Source organism: Alosa sapidissima, chromosome 1, assembly GCF_018492685.1.
Source record: "Alosa sapidissima isolate fAloSap1 chromosome 1, fAloSap1.pri, whole genome shotgun sequence".
In the NCBI taxonomy this organism is placed as follows: domain Eukaryota; kingdom Metazoa; phylum Chordata; class Actinopteri; order Clupeiformes; family Clupeidae; genus Alosa; species Alosa sapidissima.
The window spans coordinates 37,664,558-37,678,223 of record NC_055957.1 but is presented as its reverse complement, the minus strand read 5'-3'; the positions used below and the strand labels follow the sequence as shown (position 1 = coordinate 37,678,223).

At 44.6% G+C, this 13,666-nt stretch overlaps 1 protein-coding gene across 7 annotated transcripts in view; it reads left to right on the top strand.

Moving 5' to 3' along the window:
• The window catches only part of gigyf2 (GRB10 interacting GYF protein 2), a 34,475-nt gene that overhangs the window by 10,566 nt on the left and 10,243 nt on the right, over positions 1-13,666 (top strand). For 5 of the 7 annotated variants that reach the window (XM_042062343.1, XM_042062269.1, XM_042062062.1 and 2 more), the window contains exons 11-23: positions 3,987-4,137; positions 4,277-4,528; positions 4,610-4,809; positions 4,935-5,088; positions 5,662-5,828; positions 5,942-6,036; positions 9,684-9,821; positions 10,989-11,119; positions 11,498-11,601; positions 11,806-11,949; positions 12,044-12,211; positions 12,357-12,596; positions 12,872-12,994. In XM_042062343.1, coding sequence (XP_041918277.1) covers positions 3,987-4,137; positions 4,277-4,528; positions 4,610-4,809; positions 4,935-5,088; positions 5,662-5,828; positions 5,942-6,036; positions 9,684-9,821; positions 10,989-11,119; positions 11,498-11,601; positions 11,806-11,949; positions 12,044-12,211; positions 12,357-12,596; positions 12,872-12,994 — 2,067 coding nt within the window. The remainder of the gene's footprint in view (positions 1-3,986; positions 4,138-4,276; positions 4,529-4,609; positions 4,810-4,934; positions 5,089-5,661; positions 5,829-5,941; positions 6,037-9,683; positions 9,822-10,988; positions 11,120-11,497; positions 11,602-11,805; positions 11,950-12,043; positions 12,212-12,356; positions 12,597-12,871; positions 12,995-13,666) is intronic. The other 2 variants (XM_042062484.1, XM_042062413.1) reach the window with 2 other exon arrangements.

Genomic DNA, 13,666 nt, shown 5'->3' with positions numbered 1-13,666 from the left:
CGTTTAAATTAATTATAGCATAAGCGGGCAAGTCTAGTGCAAGACAAATCACGTCTGCAAACTGCAGATATGTCAAACGTGATAAGCATGGGTTTGAACTCGGAGTGGTTTTCTTTTCAATACACTTGTATCATGTTTATTTGAACTCTTCCTTCTAAAGCAGCCATTCAAAATAATAAGTAGGCTATCGGCCTACCGAAGAGAAGCAATCTCTCCACCTCCCCAACATGAGCTGCTTGGCTATAGTCACTCTCCCAAGTTGCGTGGGAACTTGGATCTGCAACACTTGGTCCCGTCTTCTATTAATCCTCAAAATATGGTTAGATTTTGTTATGGACACGTCAACACCATATTTTTGCACAGACCTGTTTATTGAATCAGTCACTTCTGCAGCAAATAAGGTAAACTACCTGCTCGTGATGACGTGCTAATTGTTTATCCCCAGTTAACATGCATCCCATTAAGATCCACGACACCGGATTTGTTGTCCTCAATTTGTGGTGTTCCACCTCGTTGATAACAGCAGACATTGTGAATGTGTCCATCTGCATACTGAAGGCCTTTCTGGCCTCTGTTTTTTTGAATATATCAAGATTACTTGACGCCCAGAAATCCAGCATACACTGTTGCACTCGGCTAAATGGGGGTGCTGCGTCCCCATGTTGAACACGCGTTCTCGCACACTTTCCTGCAAACTTGTCCGACTTAGCAACAGTAACTATGGGACTGACAATGGGAGGAGGGGCTTGGGATCGGTCAATTAGAACACTGGCACAGGTGTCACCTGTGAATTCAACCGTCTCAGCTTCTAATGCATACAATCTGGTGCTCCCTAAAACTACACATCCTGTTTAAGTGTTTCCCGTGTGTCAAAATAAGTCACAGCCATTTCTCATGCTTTGAGCATTATATCTCCAGAACGGTTTGACGCATATGCTTCAAATTTGGTACAAGTGTTTGTATGGACTCAAAGATGAAGTGAGTTGATGTTGGAGGTCAAAGGTCAACTCAATGAACACTCTGAGTGTGATATCTCAAGAATGCCTTGACATACATGCCTGAAATTTGGTATGAGTGTTTGTATGGACTCAAAGATGAAGTGAATTGATGTTGGAGGTCAAATGTCAAGGTCAAAAACACCTTGAGTGTTATATCTCAAAAACGCCTTGACACACAAGGTATTTTGGTATGAGGGTTTGTATGAACTCAAAGATTAAGTGATTTAATGTTTTTTTTTTTTTTTCAAGGAATTTCCCCACCAACATTAAGCCAGCAGATTTCCATCCACTATTGTAATTCCTCTGGCATTACATTCTAGTTTTAAATAGAGATGCACCGATAGATCGGCTGGTGACCGGAATCGGCCGATTTTCACGTGATCGGCCATGAACGGCGACCGGCCGGTCAGTCTTAGACATGCCGATTTTATGCCGGTCAAATACACTTGTGCGCCGCAATTGTAACAACACCCAGCTGAGTTTGCAAAGTTTGAAGAAGCTAGGAACCAGGCCAACACTCAGGGCTGGATGTAGGGCTACAAAGAAAGCGCTAATAGGCTACTGATTTTTTCTATGCAGCAAACGCTGTGCTTTACCATTGGCCTACTGCGTGGAATTGACTAAGCTGTCACTTCATTAGGCTACGTAAACATCGCTCATCACCACCCGTCACTGCCGCTAATTGCGTGCCCACAGCTGAACCACAAGCCTGCTGAACGGAGATAAACGACTGCGACATTAAAAATAATCAAAGATGTCAACAAGCAGCGACATACAGTAGCCCTAGTAGTTCTACTCCACTGAAAAAAAAAATACTCCAACTATTTACTGCACGTAGACTAGGGCTATGCCTTAAAATACCCTAGTCTAGCAGATTGAGAAGTGGATGTCGTGAAAGTGAACAAACGATAGCCTATTAGAAAGTCAAACAAACGTTGAAGTTGCTTTTGACATAGTAGCCTACAATGAAGAAAACCGATGCTCTGAATACTGAATCAGTCGTCTTTGAAAGTTTCTATAGCCTAATTGATGCATTTAACCGGAATTTGGATTGAATTTTTTCACCGCAAAACAGACGTGCACTGTTTTCATATGGTGGAGCACCTAATCGCTATTAGCACTTCTCCCCTGCGTGATAGCCTAGGCTGCTACCACTTTTCCCTCGACCTCCCATAAATTCATCAATGCATATGAAAATATGTTACATGGTAGTATGTTCAAATGTATCATGAAAATTGTTCTTAAATCTTTAGTTGGATATTGGATGTGAGAAGCATAAAATGGGTGTTCCATAACTTAACTTAATCCATAATTTGATACTGCATCTGAAGTTAGACTTGAAAAAGAATCTGTCTGCTCACCGGTTCCTTTTTTTTTTAACATCTATTTCATAATTGATAAGTTGATTACACGTCTATATTAACATGTTCTATCAAAGAAAAGATAGAAAATAACTATTTGTGTGTGTGCTGTAAAATGGTTAGAAGAAATGAAATCGGAATCGGCTAAAATCGGTATCGGCAGGTCAAACTCTATGAAAAATCGGAAATCGGTATCGGCCCAGAAAATTGCAATCGGTGCATCTCTAGTTTTAAAGTTACTAGTGCAGTGCCCATTTAAACATGCCATTCCTGTAGAAAACCCATAACCCAATTACATGCCCGCAGGTATGCCGCCTTTAAAAATAGGATGATAGGGAAAACATCATTCCAGCTAAGCATTAAATAATGAATACTGAATCTTAAATATTAATATATATTAACCTATATATTATTAATGTGCAGTAAGCAGAATGTAGGCATGGCTGCATGTGACATTTCTACAGATCAGAATGACATAAGCCTAACAGCTGTTTTGAGTTGAGGCTATATTATTGTTAAGCTTATTGAATAACTTCCCGATACTGAAGACAAACCATTTTGTGGAATGATGCATCATCGTTTGAAATTTGCAACGATGTGACTCCCTGGTAGGCCTAGGCCTAAGTGACCTCACGCTCTGTCTGCCACTCGTTGTCTTTAGCTGATCGAAATGACATAAGCCTAAAGCTTTGATGTAAGGCTATATGTAAGCCTATTGAATAGCCTAACGATGTAGAAGACAAACCATTTTGTAGAAAGATACATGCTCGTTTCAATTTAGGACCTTGCAGTCGGAATTGTCGTTCGTTTATTCAGAGTCTCAAGTCTAAAGTAGCCTGGGCTATTCGAAGCCTCAGTTCATTGCATACTTTTATGTAATTTTCATAATTGAGTCATTATTGTTGAGGTCAGACATGATAATCATCCAAACATCTTGTGTTTTAACCCGTGATTCAGTGCTGCCAAAACTCCACTTACCCCCCACTGCCTCTGGTCCTGCGCTGTGCTGTGTGAGAGGGGGAGTGGCTACATTAGAGCGGAGAAAGCCAACGTGTGCTTCTTTTACCGATATATTTAACAATATCTTTTGCTTTTATTATCCAAACAACGTCAAGCTTGGCACTGCACTTACTCATGCCAGTAGCAAGACCCCTGCCAAGTTTGAAACCGAACGGTTCGAGAGATATGCGGCACACACACATACGCACACACTGACACACAGACGTTCCAGATAGATAGATGGCCATACATACTGTACCTCTTCAGTCACGTCTTATGACTGCAACAGCTCTATTATGTATTACATCTGTGTGCTAAATTCCTGAAGTGTCCTGATTGTTAAGTATTGGTTTTCCTTTCCTGTCAGTCAGTAGTTCCATGATGTGTGACGAGAATTGCGTCATCAAAGCACATGTTTCGTATGCTTCCCACCAAATTTGTACGAAGGAGCATGCCATTTGCTTAAGAGTTTCAGATGCCTTCACCCAACTATACCCCAGACTGTACAGTTCTATAGGAATTGTCGTGGCTTCTTGGTGTTAATTGATCCAAAGTCTGATGTTCTGTCTGGTCTGGACAATGCCTCACAGCTCTCCTCTCCCCCTCCCCTGTTCCTCTCCTCTGGCAGAAGGGTCCTAAGGAGCCCATCCTGGAGGAGGCAGAGCTGGACTTTCGGCCTCTGGAGGAGTGTGAGGAACACTGGGAGAGAGACGAGAGCGAATCAGAGGAGACCAAAGACACGGCCGCGGAGGCCAGGAAGGAGGGAGAGAGGAGGGAGGGTGAGTACTGAGTGTTGTGGATTTCTGGAACGTAGTTGGTTCATGCTCTAAGCTCATAGATTACTCTGATAACTGAAGTCTGCTGGTATGAATTCACTATAACGTGATGTTTCTCTAAATGCACTGCTTACTTTTTCAGTAGAGGAACTGGGAAAACCAGAGGAAGAAGCGATCACATCTGCTCCCGTTCCGGCAGCCCCCACCCCTCCAGAGCCCACTGCCCCTTCACCTCTCTCCCCTATCCAGCCGGTAGCAGCCGAGGCCAGCCAACGGCCGGTAGAGAGAGCCCCAGACGTCTTACCCGAGCCCTGCAAAGTACCCCAGCACACCCCTGCCTCCACGGGCATGGTGGAGGGCATCTCACTCCCCCACGTCGCCTCCGCCAGTTCAGGTGAGTGTAATAGTTCCGGTCATGTCTCTGTAGGTGAGTCGGCTAAAACCACTGTGCTGACCTGCCTCTCGTGTCCCTCAGACATGCCTGCCCCCATCCCCACACTACCGCCGCCACAGCCAACACAGCCGCCACAGCCAACACTGCCTCAGTCTCTAGAGATACCCGCAGCAGTCCCCACCAACCTACCCTTCACAGCGGGCGTCATGGCACCCATCGGCAGGCCCGGTGCCATGCCCCATGATGCGGATGAAGATGAGGGACTAAAGCACTTTGAACAGGTGGGAGCTTGGAACTGGGAGCCCAGATAGGCCTCATAACGTGTAGTAAATGTAGCTGATTTGAGTAAGAGTATTGAAGGCTTTGTGAATAATCAAATGTGACACTCACTTGCTTCCCCTTTCAGGAAGCAGAGAAAATGGTGGCTTACCTCCAGGACGGGGTGGTGGACGATGAGCAGCTGGCCAAGAGCGCTGAGCGGCCCAAACCAACAGCCTTGCCCATCAGCCACGACGTTGCTTTTAAATGGTTCTACAAGGACCCACAGGGGGAGGTTCAGGGTGAGCAGAGCACAGGAGAGGGGCACTGCTGCAGTATCACTGTCCCAGCATCCAGCAGACCTGCTGAATGACACACATTAAAGGAGATCTAAATTTTCACATAGATCACCGTCTCTGGAGGTCACCATGTACTGTCGGTACGAGGGGAAAAAAACCTGAAAACCATCGGTTTTGCCTAGCTCGAGTTGCTAGTTCCAACAGCTAAAACAGCCAGGCAGCTACAGCGCCCCCCCCCATGTTCTTCGTGACCTTCAGAGACGCCGATCTATGTGAAAAACCTGGAAGTGCTTGAAACCTAGCACTTAGCATTTAGACTTTTACATAACCTTTTATGTCTTTCATAATCCTAGTTTGACATCTACTATTTCTGCAGTAACATGTGCGTCTCATTTATACACATCCCTTAAAAGTAGCAGGACCATGACCTTGGGTAGCTTTGAGGAATGCATTGATATTGGAGTCACAGTGACCCAATCACGATCAAACTACCCACATTTCCACAGAGCACAGATGGGTTAATGTGATGAGAGGCCTTGTCTGCTCTATGTAACTCCCATCTGCATCCTTCCTCAGGACCCTTCAGCAATCAGGAGATGACCGAGTGGTTTCAGGCGGGCTACTTCACAATGACACTGTTGGTCAAGAGGGGCTGTGACGAGGTCTTCCAGCCGTTGGGCGAGATCATAAAGATCTGGGGGAGGGTACCGTTTACACCCGGACCAGCGGCACCCCCACTCCTGGTAAGTGAGCGCACCTCACACGTCTGCACACTCATTGTTTTGTGTGCTCATTCTCCACATCTTCGGTACCAGCGGCTCTCTCACACCGTGTGTGTGTGTGTGTGTGTGTTTAGGGGGATGTTGATCAGGAGAGATTAAAGAGACAACAGGAGCTAACTGCAATCAACCTCTATCAGATGCAGCAGCTGCAGTATCAGTATCTTCTCAGGTAGGTCCAGCGTCCCTGCATGTTAGGGATGCATGATTGTAGGTACGACAATGTATCGGCAGACACAATCCGCATCAGCTGAAGGTATTATTGGCATCAGCCGATATGAACATTTCTGCAGATATTCCCGTCAGATGAATCTTATTGACTCATATTCAATAAGACTCTTATTGGCACGCCTATTTAGGTTTCAGTGGACACATTGTACAAGTCTGTTAAAATGGGATGAAAATGGCATTTTTGGCATATACACCATGGTGTAATGATTACCTTATTTCTCATGAATGAATCTCCATTTTCTTAAAGTTTACATTTAAGGTAGAATGAATGAGTAGGAAAGTGTTATGCCCATATATGCAAGAAGTTTGCCATCATAGTACGAGTAGAAGTAGATATGTAAGTAGTATAATAGGAAAGAAAAAAGATTTGTATATATCGGCAATCGGCCAAAAGATGTTTGACAAGTTGTGCAGAAATCCAATATCATACATTCCTAATGCATGTTTGTGTGGCCATGAAAATGTTCCACAAGGCTAGAAAATGTTCTAGCCCTAATTCAACTGAGTTAAGCAGAACAATGGCTGAGACGCTGTAGTGTTGAGTAAGTGTGTAATGTCTCTGGCTGAGGCGCTGTAGTGTTGAGTAAGTGTGTAATGTCTCTGGCTGAAACGCTGTAGTGTTGAGTAAGTGTGTAATGTCTCTGGCTGAAACGCTGTAGTGTTGAGTAAGTGTGTAATTTTTCTGGCTGAGGCGCTGTAGTGTTGAGTAAGTGTGTAATGTCTCTGGCTGAGACGCTGTAGTGTTGAGTAAGTGTGTAATGTCTCTGGCTGAGACGCTGTAGTGTTGAGTAAGTGTGTAATTTTTCTGGCTGAGGCGCTGTAGTGTTGAGTAAGTGTGTAATGTCTCTGGCTGAGACGCTGTAGTGTTGAGTAAGTGTGTAATTTTTCTGGCTGAGGCGCTGTAGTGTTGAGTAAGTGTGTAATGTCTCTGGCTGAGACGCTGTAGTGTTGAGTAACGGCTCCCACACACAGCTGCGTGCATCGCGTTGCTGGAGACGCATCCCATTCACTTTAAATGGGCTCACGTGATCCGTTGCCGAACTGAATTGTGGGTCCGTCGCGTCGCGTTTCTCCCGCTGCTCGCGTTGAGGAGTTCAGTTGTTGCTGCACCGACAGACGGCACCGGCCAATCAAGCCAATCTACGGACGGCACCAACCAATCACATTACGGTTTTACTTCAAGTCATTTGCATAGCTACCGTCGAGAACACCCACTGGAATGCGTTGACGGAACGCAGCTGTGTGTGGGAGCCGTACGTGTGTAATGTCTCTGGCTGAGACGCTGTAGTGTTGAGTAAGTGGGTCATTCCGTGTGAAATCACCCAATTTCAGCGCAATTTGGCAGGTGACCCTCTCCGAAAAAATCTGAAAAAAATCACAGGTGTTTGTAGACCAAATCCATGCATAGATCTTAAATAGTAAATCTGTATAACTAATCGTTGCAAAACTACAGCCCTTTGAAACTTCAAGTCATTTTAAGCATTGTGGTGAACAATCCTTTTTGTTCAACTTCCAGCATTATTGGCTCTTTTGGTATTTCACACACATTAGTGAAACTATGTGAATAGAAGTGCATTTTCCTGTTGAATTAAAAAATCCAATCGGATCAGACTTATCTTGTATACTTTCCCCTCTGCAAAGCTCTGAAAATGGCTATAAATTCATAATGTGAAAAGACATCATCACCTTTGAGGGCTTCTCATTCAAAAAGTATGTGACACAAATTCATCAGATTTTTTTCCTACACATATATGTATTATAAGGTCCTGTCCATGCATTAACTTTGGTTATCATTTTCATATTTTCAGAGCATTTTTTTAAAATTGGGCTTGATTTTCAAAAAGCCTGTTTTCATCTTCTCATTTCACCACGTGGACAGTTAACAGGATTTTTAATTTTAACATATCATTCTGTATGTGAGGATCATCTGCCCAAAATTTGGGCTTGTTGCCGAGTTTCTTCGTTGAGAAGATTTTTTTTTTAAATATTGTCTATAAATCCACTGAATTTGTACTTCATCTGCAGTACCACTTTGCACCACATGTGGTGCTCTTTTAATACAATGGAAGTCAATGGAAGAGTAAGAGTCTCACTTGTTTGCTGCACATATCCAATCTAAACACACAGTTTATGGTTCATAGTTGAATTGGTCCAAATAATTATTGCAACATGAACAACATACTACTCATACATAAATCTTATTTAGAGAAAATAAACTGATCAAGTAAATTATACACACATAAGACTGACTGGTCATCATACATGCAGCAAGAGGATTTAGCATAATTACCATCTTTGTAATGAGTTTTCTACACCAGCTTCAACCTATCAGTGCCTATGTGAGTACTTTAATAATTTCTAGCCAGCTGGTTAGGCAAAGTCTATATTCATCGTCATATGTATGGGATGCAGTCCTCTGTGATACATAGACAAAGAGCATCAAGATGGAGATCAGTGCTTTGTCTCCATGTGATCTGGGAAAGAAGTTGGAACATATTCAAGAAACAATGGGTTTCTAAAATTCAGTTCATCAAGGTATTTCACTTGATGAAGATGACCATGTGTGTTTCCATCACAAGTATTCATAACAAGGTTTGAGGACTCGTGGATCCAAGAGGCATTTGTAAAAAGATGATAAATCTTTAGTATTGATTTTTCTGCATCTGACAATGCACTGAATTTTAGAAACCCCTTTTTACTTGAACCATATGAACCATAAACTGTGTGTTTAGATTGGATATGTGCAGCAAACAAGTGACTCTCTTACTCTTCCATTGACTTCCATTGTATTAAAAGAGCACCACATGTGGTGCAAAGTGGTACTGCAGATGAAGTACAAATTCAGTGGATTTATAGACAATATTTGTAAAAAATCTTATCTCAATGAAGAAAGTCAGCAACAAGCCCAAATTTTGGGCAGATGATCCTCACATACAGAATGATATATGGTAAAAAATTTTAAAATCCTGTTAACTGTCCACGTGGTGAAATGAGAAGATGGAAATGGGCTTTTTGAAAATCAAGCCCAATTTAATAAAAATGCTCTGGCAATATGATAATGTTAACAACCAAAGTTAATGCATGGACATGACCTTATAATCCATACATGAGTGGGAAAAAAATCTGATGAATTTGTGTCACATACTTTTTGAATGCCCTCAAAGGTGGTGATGTTTTTTCACATAATGAATTTATAGCCATTTGCAGAGGGGGAATTACACAAGATACACCTGATTTGATTGGATTGTTTAATTCAACAGGAAAATGTACTTCTATTCACATAGTTTCACTAATGTGTGTGAAATACCAAAAGAGCCAATAATGTTGGAAGTTGAACAAAAAGGATTGTTCACCACGATGCTTAAAATGACTTGAAACTTCAAAGGGCTGTAGTTTTGGAACCATTAGTGATACAGATATACTATTTAAGATTTATGCATGGGTTTGGTCTACAAACACCTGTGATTTTTTTTGGGAGAGGGTAACCTGCCAGCCACTGGGTGATTTGACACGGAATGACCCAAGTGTGTAATGTCTCTGGCTGAGACGCTGTAGTGTTGAGTAAGTGTGTAATGTCTCTGGCTGCAGGCAGCAGTTTGTGCAGGCGCAGGCCCTGGCCCAGCAGAAAGCAGCAGCTCTCAACTCCGCACCCCCACCTCCACCACAGCCACAGCCACAGCAGCAGCAGCAGATCAACCTGATCCTCCACCAGGCCCTGAAGATGAGGTGAGACTGCCACCGAAACAGTCACCGTAACTTCTCTTTCACAGGAAAATAGCTGGGCCTCTGTCTGTAATGGTGTTATGAGGTTACAAGATTAGGTTGTTAAGATAATAGGGCTGTAACGATATACGATTCAAACCCGAAATCGCGACATTCATATCCACGATACTGTGTCGCGGTGTGAAAAGGCAGAATCGCGACACACCCTTTCTAGTGTTTCACGCACTGCTTTGCAGCTTACGCGGCCGCAAAAGCAACCCACATCTCCCGCTTTACTTATCGGTAGCCTACGTTGTCCAAAAACAAATAAATAAATAATAATTTCATACCTCTCCTTGCTTTCATTGTAGACTATGTGTGCAACTTTACCAAACAGTATAGAAGTAAATCCCCTCTCCTTGCCCCGCTCTCTCTCGCGCTCCCTCCCTCTCACTCCCTCTCCTGCTCAATGAACACGCGCAACTTAAATAAAACATTCACAATCGTGAAAGCAAGGACGCATAGAAGACGACTAGCTAAATTGCTATTAAATCCGCTTAGCATCATTAGCTATCATTGCTGCACATATTTGTTTAAAACTCTTGCATTGAAGTTGACTGATCATCTCAATACCAACGTTTCCCAAAAGGGCCTGTCCCAAGGAGAACAAATCTTGAAACTTAAACACACATGGGGGAACTGAACAGTCTAATCAGTAGACTGATAGGCTAAGCTAGCCAACTATGCTACTTTGTTTACAACATTTCCAGGCTTCAACCAGACAGCTGAATTAAAGAGGTAGAGTTGTAATAAAAAATAGTAAGCCTAGGCTAATCTGCATAAAGTGTGCTGTCATAAATATCAGTCATTCAGACAAATATAAAGGATATAAAATAAGATATATTATATTGTAATCTTCTGGTGTTCTAAGGGAGGCTATTATTAAAATGTTATTTAATAAAATGTCTAGCCCCCCCCCCCCCCCCCCCCCCCAAAAAAAGAAAGAAAAGAAAAATCGAGATTTGTATCAAACCGTGGGTCAAAAATCGTGATACAAACCGAATCATGAGGTTGGTGTATCGTTACAGCCCTATAAGATAACCAAAGTAGGCTGAGGTGACGACCTGATCGCGATCAGCTGCTGTTTGGGTGTCTGTTGCCTCTCTGAAGAGACAGTGTCTCTTTTTCCAGGTCCTCAGAACCTCTGCTGCCGCCGGTCACTCGCTCCATGTCGGTACCGGACTCTGGTTCGGTGTGGGACATGCAGAACTCCTCCTCTCAGGCCTCCTGTACCCCCAACATGCAGCCTGCACCGCCTATCAGTACGTTTCTCAAATACAAACTCCTACTCCACCCACGCTTCTCTTTGGTTCCGATGGCAATGTCGTCTAGGTAGAGGGAGATCCGTCAAAGTGGGAATGACACAGATGCTGCTGCAGAACAAGAGTGTTTAAATCTGTGCCAAGCAACCACAGGCTAGAAAGGTCATTCTAGCAGTAGTGTTTGCTTCCGTTTCTGCCAGATGTTCTGAATGCGTGTGCAGGACTTTAAGTGTTCAGGCGTGAGCTGGCATGCTTAAGATTTGAAAATAGACAATGAGGCTACAATATATGTGACGTCCTCATAAATGTCTGATAACTTCAGGCACAGACATTGTTATTGCTATAAGCCCTGTGTGTGTGCTTGTGTCTGTGTTGCAGCTGCATGGGAGGGCAGTAGTGTGTGGGATTTGCCTATTGACTCAATGGCACCAGCCTCTACCATGGAACAGATCCAGCAGCTGGAGAAGGCCAAGGCCATGAAGGTGAGGAACACCTTTTCAAGATCAGAGAGCCAACCCTGAAAACTATTCCCATCTCATTATTGATGCAGTCAGATCTTTTGGGTTTTCTATTTGATGTCTCAAGGGCTTTGGAGCTGGCACTGTATATAAAGTGTGTGTGTGTGTCCCCGTGTGTGTGTGTGTCCGTGTCCCCGTGTGTGTGTCCGTGTCCGTGCATGTCTGCAGTTGGAGCTGGAGCGGCGTGAGGCAGAGCTGCGGGCCAAACGTGAGGAGGAGGAGAGGAAGAGGATGGAAGAGGCTCTGAGAGCCCGGCAGGAGGAAGAGCAGCGAAAGCGTCTGGAAGAGGAGGAGCTGGCGCGAAGGAAACAGGTCCGGAGCCACAGCATGGTAGCTTTAGTGGATTTTACGCAACATCTTTGGAACATGCTGTCAGGACTGATAAGCACAAATTTGACACCTACAGGAGGAGGCACTGAGGAGGCAACGTGAGCAGGAGGAGGCGTTGCGCCGGCAGAAGGAGGAGGAGGAGGAGAGGTTAGCCCAGGAGGAGGCGCGCCGAAGACTGGAGGAGAGAAGGAGAGAAGAGGAGAAGGAGGAGAGGAGGCAAAGGGAAGAGTTCCTCCGCAAACAGGTAAGACCTCCTAAGGCTGATTTAAAATACCAACTGTAAGGTTTGTTCACCCGTCACCTCCAGGGCCCTCAGTAACCCTCCGTAATAAGGCTCTCCTCCATGTAGCGTGGTGTTAATATGGGCTTCTGTGTTACCGTGACTTTAGGAAGAGGAGAGGCGGAAACAGGAGGAGCTGGAGGCCCTGCGGAAGCGCGAGGAGGAGAAGCGGCGCGAGGAGGAGGCGGCAGCGGAGGCCGCAGCCTTGGCACTGCAGCAGGAGGAGCAACGGCGGCGCGAGCTGGAGCTCCAGCGGCAGCAGGAGGCGCAGAGGCAGAGGCAGCAGCAGCAGGAGGCCCTCCGGCGCCTGCAGCAGCAGCAGCAGCAGCAGCAGCTCGCCCACATGAAGGTAGCGCACACACACACACCCACACAGGTGGCTGGTACTGCAGGCGCGGTGGCAGGGGGAGAGTGTGTGGTGGTGTTTGGGGTTAGTGCTTTCTACTGACACGATGGGACTGAATGCTTTCTTTCCATGGTCATTGCTCATGACGCAATCAGTGCACTTGCTAGCCATAGCACATTTGGGTCTGAACAGGAAATTGAAACTAGAACAGGAAAAAACTTTGTGTGTGGTTGCACACCAAGGCTGACTTGTTGCACTTTCTCTGCAACCCTTTACAGCTCCCCTCTTCTTCGAAGTGGGGTCAACAGTCTGCCTCCCTGACTTCCCAGTCCCAGAATGCACTGTCACTCGCTGAGATCCAGAAACTGGAAGAGGAAAAAGAACGCCAAGCACGACAGGAGGTCAGCAGTCAGAATGGTGTTTAAGTGTGTGTGTGTGTGTGTGTGTGTTACCCTCTTTCCACTGACGCTAACTATGTGAGTGTAGTGGGCTGCTGTTAGCACCTTTTAAGGGCTGTTTTGTTTTTCCTTGGGCTATGCACCCACCATAGAGACATCATTACATCAATAACTGGGTTTCCATCCATGCACATTTTGACCATTTGATTAAGAAATGCTGACTGGAAACTGCCTCGAATCTACTAATGTGAAATACAAATCTGATTCCCCATAGATAATCAACCTCAGAACCCCCACCCAAACACACAACATACCCCCTCCCCCCACACACACACACACACACACACACATACACACACAAAATACACCTTCTTAATTACTGCTTTTAATTTATTTTTTTAAGTTGAGATGGCTCTAGAACTTAAGAATTATTAATTATATGAGTACATGGCAATAAAACTACTTGAACTAGAGGAAGGTGGATTAAAGGAGAAATCCGGCGAGTTTTCACATAGATCTCCGTTTCTCGAGGTCACGGAGTACTGTCGGTATGAAACAAAACGAAAACAAACTGTTTTGCCTAGCTCGAGTTGCTATAGCCAGTAGCTAATGCAGCCAGGCAGCTACAGCGCTACACTCTGTGGGCATGTACATGGGGGCTCTCAGACATGCCCC